Genomic DNA, 15,015 nt, shown 5'->3' on the forward strand with positions numbered 1-15,015 from the left:
AATCTTTTTATAGTCGTGAAAGAAAAGTGGTTCACAATGTGTTAAAGTATTTGTCGAAGAGAAATACCAAGGGTTCGGACAATATTTTCATTGAATAATGTTTCCAACAAAGGTTGTCAAATTGACTGACATGTTTATCGTATAGTACAGTCCACTATGAAAATTAGCTGTGGTTTGTTTCAACTACCTATTTTAAAGATTTTTGTCACTTTCTAAGTGTTGAATTTTATGGAATTGGGAAATAAGTACCGGGTTTGAAGCGTTCATGAGCAGACATTGTAGTTGAATATTCAAGTTCTGGATTTGATTATTGATGAATAAAATAAATCCTACTAGCTCGATTGATGGTTTCATTTAATTTATATAAACCAGGTTACCTATAATAATATTTTTTCGTTAATTTATGAAAATATCAAATTAGCCCGTAATTCTGAATCCTGATACATAAAGTTAGCCTATTAATTTAACACAGGTACGACTGTACTCAGTGTTGCACTCACTATCAAATGCAATTGACGCGCCTCTATGCCAGGGTTTTTATGTTCGTGGTCAGGCTATAAAAAAAACTACTTACTAGATCTCGTTCAAAACAATTTTTGTTGGTACTTTTTATAGTAATGTAAAAAGTATAGCCTGACCAGGAACATAAAAACCCTCGCCATGTTGCGGAAAACTAATGGTACTAATTTCTTATAATGGCAACAGTAACTGAAAACTTCATTGACATGTCACCTTGCATGTCAGTCTATTGCTGTCAAAGTGTAAACAAACTTTATTTTAAATGTGCGCAATTGATTTTGTGAATTAAATTGCTAAAATCTTTTTATAGTCGTGAAAGAAAAGTGGTTCACAATGTGTTAAAGTATTTGTCGAAGAGAAATACTAAGGGTTCGGACAATATTTTCATTGAATAATAAAACAAATCAAATGAAATAACTTTATTTATTGTAGACTCAGGTACGCGAAAATTAGGCAGGGTACTCACCTGCCACGTAGCACGTAACGTAGCATGTAACGTAACCAACCTTCAAGTGAGTACGGCTCGTCCACGGTCATCGCATATCTGGCTGCGAGCTCCTGAATCCTCCTTTGTGCTCGCAGTGATACCGCCAGTCGGCGGGTCGCTGCGATCTCCCTGCGAACCACGCGGGAGCAGCTCGCAGCGGACTCGTGCCTATGTACTCACTTGATACAGTATCTGATACATTACATGCTACACGGCTAGATGAGTACCCTGCTTTAGACTTGACTAGCTACAGGTCTAGCTAACTCAGTCAGTGCCTGAGGTGAGCGGCTGGAGGGTATTTTTGTAACGTCAAACGCCAGCGAGACTTCAGATCTTCAGAATATGCTCTGTCACGTCATAAATGTCAATGTCACCCTCCCGTGCCGTCCCATACCTCAGGCGATGGCGGTGAAGCGGTAGACCTATACATCATATTATTGGCTATGTAACTCTACAAAATGTAATATTCCAAAACATAAATTAAAAGCTTACTGCTACTATTATGTACAGTCACGGAATGAAAAGGTTCGTCAGTTTTCAAATTGATTCCTTCAACGAATCGCGAGCACATATTACCTTTTGAAACTATGTTACAGAATAATCTCGAGTTAGAGAAAATAATCTTTAACTGTTCGTCAGTAAAGTTCAAAATTATTCAGATCAAAATTGTTTGACGATTTATCTTGTCAAGAAGATTATGATTGATAAACTAAAACCTTCTTGTTGGTTCAACCTGCCATTATTATTTCTATTAAATAAAAAAAACTATTGTCAATTGGTCAATGTCATCATTGCATTGCACTGATGGGATAGAAAAATAAACAAGCAAAACCTATTTGTTAGCAAACGTCATATTTATTTAAATGTTAGCAGCACTGTTTCTTGCACTGTTATGTTGGCAGGTTTGACTCTTACAGTACCTAGTGCAAGCGAAAACCGACACTAAGGTGACGAACCTTTTCATTCTGCGACTGTACTAGCGGCCGCCCGCGACCCCGTTTTACCTCCTTAGGGGTTGAATTTTGCAAAATCTCGTCTTAGTGAGCACCAACGTTCTAAATAGAACCCTCATGCAAAATTTGAGATAGATTCTCAAATTTTGTTCTTGTTCGTTCGTTCGTTTCAGCCGAAAGACGTCCACTGCTGGACAAAGGCCTCCCCCAAGGATTTACACAAAGACCGGTCCTGCGCCGCTCGCATCCAGGCACCTAGCACTTGTAGTTTCTGAGATTTCGTAATGAGCGAGGGAGTCAGTCAGGGACCTTTTGCTTTTACAGAGATTCTGTCCAAAGATACCCAGACAGCCACGGATCTACGATTGTTTCTAAGCGCCCCCTTTTTTTGGCCCCTGGGGTGCCCCGGTTCACCCCCTCCCCCTAAATCCGTGCCTGTCACGATTTAGAGCCAAAGCACACGATGCGTTGAGGCGCACGATATGTACAGGGTGTTGAAGAAATTGGTATCACAGCATATTTTAGTTTTATTTTTATAATAAGCTCATACTATTCAAAGTCAAAGTCAAAATTCCTTTATTTGCATGGACTATTAAAAATAGTATATTTATTATTTATTCTACTGACCTTCATTGCATATAAATATTTCAAGGTACCGTTGTTTTCTTGTTTGCTTTCCATTTCCGCCGCACGCTCATTTTTAATTGTCTAAAATTAATAAACCCTTCATTCGACGAAATTTTTATTAATTTTTGTAAAACGGTTACAGATTTCAGTTTTTAGATTGTGTAGGACTCTAGAAAAAATACCCAAAAAAATCTACCTATTTCAGCCTGACAATGTCCATTATACTGGACAATGTCCATTATACTGGACATTGCCAAGTGAGAGTGACGCTCTCCAACCATGTCCAGTATACTTCCCACTGTCGAAGAAACAGAGCCAAAGATACAAGTGGTTCCGTAGGAAAATATTGACCAAGCACAGGACGTTCACTGATGAACAGTCCTCCCACAATGATTAATATGATTATCAGTTTAGCGGAGTGCTAACCGTAATCAGAGTAAATACAAATGAGTAGGTCATCTTCATAGAAACGCCCGAGCGCGGTTTGTATGTGAGCGCGCCAATACGTATGCGGCGCGCACGCGCACACTGACTCATTCGGCGCAACCACGACTGGCTCCCCGCTAATCCCCGCTACATTTTGTCAGTGTGTGCGTGCGCGCCGCACACGTATTGGCGCGCTCACATACAAACCGCGCCCGTGCGTTTCTATGAAGATGACCTACTCATTTGTATTTACTCTGGTATTGACGTATAGGTACGTAATGAGCTAGTTTTAAAAAAAAATATTTTCTACAATAATTCGCCTAAAGCCTCTCTGTACGAGTTTTGCCATAATATTCTAAGTATGTAGACCCTGGTCTTCCTAAAATTATAATTATACAATAATAAATAATTAGTATGAATTAAAGTTCATAGCACATTTATCAACCCGGAAAGGGATCAACACCGTGTCGCCTTTCGTCACGCTGTCAACCGTGAGGCGAGGCGTTTACCATGAAGCTAAAGATAAAAATGGAGGGCAGACTTGGAACAAAAACTTGAGTCAAATACCTACTTATCTCTTTCTCGCTCTCTGTGGGCCGACCTCTCTTTTTAATGTGGACTGTAGTATTGCTATCTCCTGATTTAAATCTCCTAGTAAATTCTTCGAAATAGCCAATTCACTAACCAAATCAGAAGTTAAACTGTGACGCGCCCCGCGACGCATCGACAGCCCTAGCACCGAGCACGGAGATTTTGACAACCCTACGGCTGCGCGGCCGCACGCCGCACGGACCGAGCTAATATATGAGACGGCGGCGACCGCGGGCGCCTAGCATTCGCTCGGGAGCCATTGCAACAGCCAGACGTTCGCGCGCGCGTCTATCGTTCCCTCGGCTGCATTGCACAGAGTCCCTAGCGAATAGCTATCCTCATTGTTCCCACTAACCCTGACTGTTCGACTCTGGCTTGATTCGGTACCTCGATAACTCGGTCGGTGATCTAATTGTCGATTCGAGACGTTTTACCGTTGATAGCCTACCGGTTCTAATCCCTACCGAGTAGTGCATGAGATACTCATCCCCGACCCGCGGTAGCAATCCTGCTGCCACCCTTCCTGAACTTCACACCCCCTCGCCACGTAGGTCCAACGCCTTTCCTCTGTGGTCGCGCTCACCTGAGGGCTTCGGCCTCTGGCTCGAGCTAATTGGGCCACATCCTACCCCCCTAGTTATAAGTATCCAGACTAACACTCGCTAAACCTCGCACAGGGCGCCGCCCCTCTCGCGGATACGTAAACTAGTCTCGGGACGCGGATCGGGCGCGTCGCTATTCTTTTCATTGCCATTAATTAGTAATTGTGATATAACCTGTAAAGTAATTGCTCGTAATAATAATAAACTTAGAGTCAGTGAAGTTAGAATAAGGAAACCATTGTGGAACCTGAATTATAAGTGCCATTGTGTTATTGATTGTGCGTTTCCTTGGTCGAATATCCCTGTAGGCATCCTGGATAGGTACACATCCCTCATCGCAGAAGGCGAACTGGGACTTAGTACTAAACAGCGGGGTGTCAGACTGAGCTAGCTAAGACGCCCCGTTGCAAAACAAATAAATAATTAAATATTTGAACTACGATTACCTAGTTGAATTAAAAATCACAAAATTGTCGGCCGTTTAGGTTTCATGTGTTGGCGAATCAGGGAATTACAATCCCAATTCCTGGGGAATCGGTACCATGTGGCAACATCGGCCCAATCCGGCCCATCATGGCGGTTGTTTACTATTTTGTTTATTATGCAGTTAATTTCGTTTGAGATTGTTTACAGGAAATAATCATTGATTTATCACAAGAAATGGTGCAAAATTTTGTAGTGCGTGGTTGCGGTAGTACGTGGTGTCCTGGAAGTGATATAAGATTCCACGCGTAAGTGTTTATTTCGTGATTTCCGACATTGGATCATTGTAAACATTTTTCACATTTTTTACAGTAATTTCTTCCTAAAACGTTTTACCAGTATTTACACTTATCATTTAATGATACCTATGTCAAGAAATAAAGATTTTACATTGAGTTTCATTGAATTTGAGCAAATTTATATTTTTTGTTTATTTAGAAAGAGAGAGTCTGCCCACCGAGAGCGAGATAGTAATACATAGTTTGTGCTTCAAGTAGGTATTCGGAGTGTGGCCTCCATTTTTATCTATAGCTTCATGGCGTTTACGTTACGGTGCGGATAAGAGTGCGTTGCAGTACGGAGTTTAATACAAAGAATACTGACCGCCTCGAGTTGATACGGTTACGATCCGTTACCGGGTTGGTAAGTGTGCTTCGGTCTTTAATACTTACAATAACCATACGATCAAGTTTCGTCTCATGGTTATCGGGATTCAGCTTTGGATCGATTTCTTTAACTTTGAAGTCAAAAGGGGTGTTCGAAGGGTGACTCACGTTGCATCTGAAATGTATTAGTTTTATGTTATAGCAAGCAATTTTAATTACTATATTAAAATATGTACTAATTATTCTGCTCTATCGCATTGGGGTAACCTGTAATGTTACAGCTAAGATTGTTATTAAATAAATAAATAAGTTACCTATAGGATTAGCATTTAACTCAGTCCGAGCCTGAGCGTGCCTGAGCTATAGACCCGGCACGGGGGGGGGGGGGTTCTAACGTCAAACGTGAGCAAGACTTCAGAGCAACGTCATAAATGTCAGTATATTATTATTTATGTATTATGTTTAGTAGGTAAATCTTACATTATACGATTCATGTAATGTTGACTAATAAATTCAAGACGCATATCGTCTCCCAAGTCTATGACAACGGTATTATTACTGATGGTTCGTTCTCTAGATGCAGTCACATTACATGGCTCATGACTCGTGTTAAGTTGTATGGTGGATGTTCCTGAAAAATAATAAAACAAGCTGTTAACTGCAATCATAATGGACAAGTTTCCAAATTTTTTATTTTAATAAAACGAATAATAATTGTGAAAGAATCATGAAAATATCTCTACAAATACAAAAGTTACAGCTTTAGGGTTGCGCATAACAAAATTCGCTCCATTTTGATTCGAAGTAGTCACGACAGTCATTCGAAGTACAAACAGTAATCAGCCCAGAGCCCCGATTACGGTAACTTTTATAACGTCTACAATCCAGACGCGTTTCTGATTCTGCGATACGATTGGTCAAAACAGCTGACGTACGCTGTTGAACGACCAATCGTATCGCAGAATCGAGAAGCGTGTCTGGATTGTTGACGTTAAAAATTACCGTAATCGGGGCTCTGGTCCAGCCAGTGCTGTTGACAGATCAATTTTTTTTTAATCTATTAGGTTCTAATTTTTCTACTAGTTTTTTTTTTCAGCCAGGGTCCTTCAAGATTCTTTCTTAGTAAAGTTGTGTAACCTTTTTTGACATATCCAAGCCTTACCATATTTAAAAACGGCACCGCCTATTTTTAAGTTCCACGCGAAAATGTGGAGGTAATTTAAATAGGTAATTAATTTCTCAGCCATTTCTTGATGGATTTAAAAAATATTTTCACCGGCTTATTAGTTTTGGTCTATATTTTAACCCCATTCAGTGAAATCTAATGTTTTCAACATCACGAAACTTGTCCATTATCCGGATTTGGCGGACTAAGCCCGTTAGAGGGCCGTGGCGAAAACTAATCAACTGAGGCCCCTAGCTTTAAAAAAATGGCGTATTAATTCTGATCTAAGCTCCTTTTTCTGACATGCCATGTCACGCTGATTCATGGTTAGTAGTAGGTAGCCACTCGTGAGGTACTGAGGCGTTTGGGGCCCCCCAAAGACCGGGGGCCCTCTTGTTAGTCCGCCACTGCCTAGAAGCAGACTACCGATTAGTTGGCCCATAGTTGGGCCCGATTCTAATTTGTATGAAGAATCGCCCGATACCAAATCGGTGTAATGTGCATTGTGCACACTTCCACATCTCCATACTGATCAACAGCCCGAATCGAGGATCAGCCAACTAAAAGTTGGTGGTCTGCGCCTAGACTTGTACCCCCTTATTAATAAAAAGTTGCACCTAGGATGAACCTTGGATTAAAATGACATTGCCATACTAAATGACAACTTAAGCCAGAGTTCAACTAGGGTGTAAATTTTATTAATAAGGCCGATGATTAAATTTTTAATATTATTTCGCGTTTTTGCAACAATTTTCTTTACTGCTCCATCCCTATTGGCTGTAGGGTGATGTCAAAGCCTTTCGTGAGAAATGGGTTAACCAACACAAAAATATTTTTACAGGTTCAGATAGTATAGTAAAAATAATCATTTACCAAAAACAGTAAAGTGATAATTTTTTTTGCGGGTCCAATGACAGTTTAACTTTCCCCCGGGACAAACTAGGCCTTCACTGGTTGGGTTATTGGCGGTCAAGCTGTAGATCCTGGCTACACAGGAGTTGCAGCGGTGGGAAGTGGGAACGAGAGGTGGGAATAGTCCCGTTAAAAGACACGGCCTCTCACTAGAGCGGTTTTTAATACAGTATTTATGTAAACTTTGTAACTAATTATCTTTCAAATACATTAGTCATCGGGAAATATTAACCACAATACATTTAATTACATTTATTAAAGTTGTCATAAATGATTAATGATAATTTTAGTTTCCATAGTTGGTATTAGAATATGTTTTTTTAAATAGGTACCTAGTTAATCTTTATTCAAAATCAAAAAAATCTAAATCATTTTATTCATTTCAGACCAATATTATGGCACTTATGAAAGTCAAAACAAGAAAAAAACAAAAAAAAAACACTTTTTTTAAATAAAGCACTTTACATGGACTCTCCTTATATCTTTTGTGCCCTACCAGATTGATGATGTATTGATGATTCGATATCCTCAAACACGAGGAACTGGCTATTTTCTTCTTCTTGTCGTGTTGACAACAAATCTTTACAGAGTCAGCCCAAAACTCCGCTAAGATTGGCGTTGTCAGTAGCATTAATTAAATCTTCCTGCGTGCAGTTCTTTGGGCATGCAATGCACGACATCGTTATTTATTGTTATGGCGACAGACTTGGGTAAGATGGCGGCTAGCAAGGTGGGCTTGAACAAGTCATACCACTAACCAAAAACCAAATCGAGCAGAAAATGTTGCCCCCACTGGGAATCGAACCCGGGATGTTCTGTGGGGCGGAGTACAATGTAAGGGGTTATTCCCACCTCTCATTCCCACCGCTGCACTTCCTGTGTAGCCAGGACCTACAGCTTGACCGCCAACAACATAACCAGTGAAGGTCAAGTTTGTCCCGGGGGAAAGTTAAACTGTCATTGGACCCAAAACGAAATTAATCAGAAGTTCAGTTGAATATAAGAGGAGTTCGAAGTTAAGGTTCGACTTCTCTCCAGAACTAAGCGGATGACAGGACACAAAACAAAGGTTTAAGTACCTAACCTTTAAGAAATGATGCACCACGGACAGTAAGTATCAATAAATTATGCCACTCTTGTGGCGGAGTTTTGGGCTGACGCTGTGTAGGTTTGTTGTCGACACGACAAGAAGAAGATTATGGGGCGATCAATGATATTTTTCACAAAATTGCTTAAAAGCACGAAATTTTTTCCTTGTCGCGACAAGATTGTATTGAATTAAACATTATGTCACATTCATGTTTCCGAAGATTACACTCCTACAAGATATTTAATGCTTTGTTACAAAGGAAAGAGTAGAACTTATTAAGTTCTTCATCATCATCATCATTGTCATCATTTAGTCAAAGGACGTCCACAGCTGAACATAGGCCTCCCCCAATGATTTCCAGGTTGGCTTGTTTGCAGCGACCTGCATCCAGCGCTTTGCAGCCTTTATGAGGTCATCTGTCCGCCTTGCGGGTGTTTTAGTAGGTCTAAATAAAAGCGAAAGGCACTGACTGACTCACTCCCGAAAGCTCAGAAACTACAAGTGCTAATAGTCTCAAATTTTGCATGGGGGTTCCTTTTAGAACGTAGGTGCTCACTAAGACGGGATTTTGCAAAATTCAACCCCTAAGGGGGTAGAACGGGATCCAAGAGTACGAAAACGCGGGCGGCCGCTAGATCTATACTAATATTATAAATGGGAAAGTAACTCTGTCTGTCTGTCTCTCTTTCACGTCAAAACTACTGAACCGATTTGAATGTTTGGCATAGACATAGTTTGAGTCCCGGGAAAGGACATAGGATAGTTTTTTATCCCGGTTTTGGAAACAGGGACGCGCGCGATAAAGGTTTTCTGTGACAGAAAAAAATCCACGCGGGCGAAGCCGCGGGCGGAAAGCTAGTAACTAGTAAATAAATAGACTTACCTGCGAAGGCGAATGAGACAAATCTATCTATTAGTAGGTATCCTATCCAAATAAATGGCACTTTCAGTAACATTTTCACCGCACCGACCACTGAGTACTGAGTTGGATGTTACTATGAGAAACAGTACAAGAGGAGTAGGGCGACCATATGGGCGTATCGAGGTGGGACAGCTACAACATAGGTACGTCGTCGTCGTCGTTTCAGCCAAATGATGTCCACAGCTGGACAAAGCTGTACCCCCAGTGAAAACGGAGTTAAGTCGAAAATGGTGATTTTTGGGAAATCGCATTTGAAGTTAAAAAAAATCCTGCTTCGTCGCTATTAGAGATAACTTGGTGAAATATTTTTTAGGTGAAAGGTAATGTTAGATATAATTAGGCAGTGTGCCAGTTTGGGAAATATAGCATGTAGTTTTTTCGTAATTAAATAAAAACCCAGTTATATCGCCATGCACGGCAATTTTACATTCGTGTAAAGTGATGTAATGGGACATAAATCATTTTATCGATGGAGTGGTTCTCATACAACTAGTGGCCGCTATGCTTACTAGGCGTTGCAGGCTTTGGAGTTTTGATCTTGCTGTGGATAGTTGTGTTTTGTGCCACCACACAAGTGATCTATAATATTTTGTGTAAGAGGGCCATATAACCGACGTGTAGAGTCAGTGTTATCTTTGGGTTGAGACCTCATCTACTACCAATGAGTCTCTTGCACTGATGGAATGTTATACAGGCCATTTTTATTTTGTTCTCGACATGACTCGCCCAGTTCAATTTGTTGTCTAAGGTGATGAGTTTTGTTTATAAAGAGTTCTGGTAGTTGGAGCTCTTGTAAATTCTATAATGCACTTATTAAGTACTTTTATTGACAACGTTAGGCACTATGAACTCAATTATACGTTTTACTAGTAGATGTTAACCATTATTTATTAAAACTATTAACTAAAGTTCTTTGATTTATGAACTACGACATTATTTTTTCCTTTAATCTGACAATTGGGCTAAGTTATATCATTTTACACCAAATAATTAACCAAATCATTAGTTGCGATTTTCAAATGTTTTTGATCTAAGTAACTTATAACATTTTACACATGTACGAAACTTTTGTGGTTAATGGTATTAGTCGAATTGAATCATTATACACAAAATAAATAATCATTTGTCTTTTACTTTTTGTGCCATAAATTAAGTAACATTCTTTTTCACCAACCAACAATACATAGTTTTTTTGTGTATATTAATATGAGTCATCTTATATTGTTAATCACAAATTCAATCTGAACAACTACAATCGTGTAAAAAGTAGTAACACGAGTCGTACCTCTTGACACAATAAAAAATTGAAAGAAGCCTCCGGTACACTTTGTTAAAAGTAGACATGTATCAATATACACGAAAGAAAACTCAAAATTGGTTCACAAAGCCTTACTTGTATCATTTGGCACAAAATTATTTTCTTTTCTATACGTCGTAGAAACATACCGATTAGATACAAAAATAGCTAATTTTTCAGAGATTCACATTATGTTATAAAGTCAATTTTGATCTAAGTCGAGTTAGATCCCTTTTCACTGGGGGTACAGAATTAAGGCCTCCCCCAAGGTTTTCCATAGTGAAAGGTCCTGCGCTGCCCGCATCCAGGCTCTTCCCGCGACCTTTACTAGATCGTCGGTCCACCTAGTAGGAGGTCTGCCCACGCTACGTCTTCCAGCCCGTGGACGCCACTCGAGAACTTTCCTGCCCCAACGGCCATCGTCTCTACGAGCTATGTGCCCCGCCTATGTTTAAAATATGTAATTATATGATTTCAGACTACAATAGGTGTGAAACGTGGAAGGTCACCAAGGTTAGCACACACCAGCTGCAAGTCTTCGTCAACCGCTGCCTTCGCCGAATTCTTAGCATATACTGGCCAGAGAAAATCTCCAACGACGAGCTATTGGAACTCTGCCACAAAATTCCGATCGACCAGCAGATCAAGCGCCACAAGTGGAACTCGATCGGGCTGACTCTCCGAAGAGATCCTGATCACATCACCAAGCAGGCCTGGATTGGAACCCCTAAGGAAAACGCAAATGTGGTCGCCCCAAGCAAACTTGGCGGCGCACTGTGGCAGACGAGGCGAAGAAGATCGGCAAGATTTGGAGCGAGATCAAACGCGAAGCTCAAGACCGAACGCGATGGAGGAATGTTGTGGACGCCCTCTGCCCCATCTAGGGGATTACTATACCTTAAGTCAAAGAAAGTCAAGACTACAATAGGCTCATTGGCGACCACAGGCTGGAGGACGTAAGGGGCAGGCCTCCCACTAGGTGGACCGAAGACCTGGTGAAGGTCGTGGGTAGCGCCTGGATGCAGGCACCGTGCAGCACAGGGCCGGTCGTTGAAGAAATTTTATTGCTACTATTTTTACCTATTATTCGTTCTTTTCAGCCAAATGACGTCCACTGTTGGACAAAGGTCTCCCCCAAAGATTTCCCGCGCTGCCTGCATCTAGTACCTCGCCAGATCATCGTTACAAGTCGATTGAGTTAACTGAGCACCTAGCAGCCGTGACGTCACATCGACGTTCTGGTACGGACGGGACGTACGCGGGTAAGTGCATTCCAGCGAGGTGCGCAGTTAGCTTCGACGTGCTTCCGTATTCGTTGTTAACTTTAGCTTAGTCCCACTTTATCCCGACATTATAGAACTACTTGGTCACCCTACCGCATAGTCATATAATTAATAATAGAAGGATAACACTTTAATTATCCTGTATTATATTATTGACTTTAGTAAAGGATAAAATATTGTCATTTATGATAGACTAGCTTGTAAAACAATTTATTTTAATGTCTGAATTATGAAATAAAATAAAATATTTCCTTTTACCTTATAATAATGTATGTATTTAAAAATATATGCTTATGGGTGGATTCGACCAAACAAGAGTGAATATTAATCTCAGAATAAATCGTCAGTTTTGACATATTTCCCATACTGACACTGTCAATGTGCCAGTTATACCTGTGGTTATACCAGGAGTTATTCTCGGATAAAAGTTTGGTCGAATCGGGCCTAAGTAAATATCAGCTAGCACCGGACACAATAATAAATAAATAATAATAAATAAATATCCTTGGACATTTTACACTGCGCTTCTAGTCCCAAACTAAGCAAAGCTTGTACTATGGGTACTAGACAACAGATATAAACATACTTAAATACTTTTTTTAAATACATATATTTATACATAGAAAACACCCAGTCCAATACAAACAAATATGTTCATGCACACAAATGTTTGTACTGTGCGGGAATCGAACCCGCAACCTCCGGAATAGTAGTCCGTTTCGAACCACTACACCAAACGGCCGGACTAGAAACTATGGTAGAAACTACGTTTTAGCGATACAATAGCTAAAAATTATAAACAAATCTTTCATCATTTATCGAAACTAATAGATTAGGCTCGAAGAATAGAACAAGAGTTCTCGCCATTTTTAAAATAAGTTTTGACCTAGATTTTCAAGTAAATGTAGCCTACTTTTTTGACAAAGTAGATCTATCTAAGTCTGAACCTGCTGTGATCTATGTCCATTATAAAAAGACATTAAAAAAATACGGGTAGAGTAATTTTTTAATGCAAGGTACTTTACAGGGTCAATTTAAAAAATCATTTTTTCAAAATTTCGATGGGAATTCATTTGGGATTTCATTTGCCAAATTCCTCGCGAACAAAACGCAATATGAGGGGTATAAAAAATCTGTAATTGACTACTCCATGCTAGACAGTTTGGGCGGTGACCGGAGCCGCGCATGCGCGCTAGCCCAGCCCCTGCTTATCCCGGTCAGATACAAAATGGCGACCGTGTAGCGCGTTTCAAATTGATTTTTTTTCCAACACATTCGTTTCACAACCCGTATTCAACGTACAAAACTCCACAACAGCATCAAAACGAAAATAGAACAACGCCGCGCGCGTACTCCGTTCAAAAATACCAATTCTAATTTATAACCTGTGCAGTGTAATTGCAATAGTAAAGCGTCTATAAGTTTTTTCAATTTGCTAATTATCTTCTTAATTTGACAAATGATTAGGTGTGGTGCTTGTTCGAACTGAAAGTCGTCGTCTGGAATATAACACGTAAGTATTCCGTACTCATTCAATTTAGCCAGACTTCATAAGACGGCTCTGTGACCTAAAAATTTAGACTTAATGCAGTTAGTAAGTATGTCGGCTTATCACTACCGCCCGCTGTGTGGAAATCGAAAAAGTGTGCCTATAAAAAGTACCTTATTGGGAAAACAATTGAAATAGGAATCGGTGTTCGATTTTTGAAATTTTCAAATTGAGCATAGGTATTTTTTTCTTTTTCACGGTTTAACATGCCAGTGACATAATGACATAATGCGAACATTATGTGTGCGATGGTGACGGAGTTTCCCGATTTTTTGGAATCCCACCAGCTCTCTCGCTCTGGCCAGATAGCTCTGTCCTTGTCGTCCATTCCTCAATGGAAGTTAGACATGCGCGTTTTTGGGAAGATTTGGGAGTCGAGATGATTTCTCTGGATTTTTAATTCTTGAGTTATGTCACTTTATTGGTTAACGTTCGAAATCTTTAAGACTGCAGTTGCGATAATATAACAAAATGTCGATATATTTTCATGATTATTGTCAATTTTAGCGAAGAACATACTGATTTATGTAACTTCCATCTTATTAACTAAAGCATGGATAGAGACTTCAGTATAATTTTATCGTTCTTTCTATGAACTAGTCAATATTTTAGACTTCCTTTATTGTATGGAAGAAGGTGTAGCAAACATTATTTAATCTAATAAAATAGTGCACACTGCACATATTAGAGAAACGTCTAAAGAAGTGTACATAATTTACGTGAAAATAGCTCTAACAAAATGATTTTGTCATGTTTTGTAACGATTTATGTTATTAGTAAAACCAATAATTAGAAATCAATAGTTGCATGATGCTTGTCATATTTTAATGCTTGACCACAGTTTCGTCTGCATATTTTTATTAAAAAATCACTTTAAAACGATACATACAGATGACAAATGTTTAATGAAAAAAAAAACTGTTTTTTTTATAAAATAACCTACTTGTACTTCGCTTTTGCAATTTCTAATCGTTTGAAAGAGTTTTAAATATGTACCTACTATTCTTAAAATATGATTATTAACAATACACACTGGCAGAAATGAAATTCAATTCAGCTGACACTAAAAGAAAAAAAAACTTTTTCAGCGATTGCAATTTTTATTTATTTTTTATACCAAAACTAATAGCTTATCTATGATATATCTGTCAGTTAACCCTTTTAACTACAAAATTAGACTCTATTTAGCCGTGATATGATTCAAATACCTTTAATATGATGAAATGAGTTGTAAAATGCATATTTTTTTTTACGTTCATATCGTGATCTCGTATATTCGTTATGAAGCCATAAAAATCGTAACAAATTATTAACATATCGTTAAAATCCCTTTCTTTGCACGCACATGTAGAATTTTAGAAGCAAATTATTAATAAATACTTATTATTCAGTCAACAAAATGGTGCAATGGGTTTTAGAATGCGTATAGTAATAAAACACATAGCTATTTTAATATGGAGTAGTTACTAATGTAGACATAGTTGATTTTAGTAGCAGAGTTTTA

General features: G+C 39.1%; 2 protein-coding genes across 2 annotated transcripts in view; one reads left to right on the forward strand and one right to left on the reverse strand.

Moving 5' to 3' along the window:
* Window positions 1-2,586: 2,586 nt before the first annotated feature.
* Window positions 2,587-9,445, reverse strand: LOC114356416 (uncharacterized; the record flags this gene model as incomplete). The annotated part of the gene is made up of 4 exons (XM_028309579.1): window positions 9,344-9,445; window positions 5,774-5,924; window positions 5,360-5,468; window positions 2,587-2,667 (listed from the first exon to the last, which is right to left on the reverse strand). Coding segments are annotated over exons 1-4 (414 nt in total), but the record flags the coding sequence as incomplete, so codon positions are not given.
* Window positions 9,446-13,136: 3,691 nt separating this feature from the next.
* The window catches only part of LOC114356418 (putative fatty acyl-CoA reductase CG5065), a 58,543-nt gene continuing 56,664 nt past the window's right edge, over window positions 13,137-15,015 (forward strand). The window contains exon 1 of the mRNA XM_028309582.1: window positions 13,137-13,475. The gene's annotated coding sequence lies outside the window, so the exon portion shown is untranslated. The remainder of the gene's footprint in view (window positions 13,476-15,015) is intronic.

The sequence above is a fragment of the Ostrinia furnacalis genome, unplaced genomic scaffold (genome assembly GCF_004193835.3).
Source record: "Ostrinia furnacalis isolate ACB-3 unplaced genomic scaffold, ASM419383v2 OfSCF2804, whole genome shotgun sequence".
Taxonomy (NCBI): domain Eukaryota; kingdom Metazoa; phylum Arthropoda; class Insecta; order Lepidoptera; family Crambidae; genus Ostrinia; species Ostrinia furnacalis.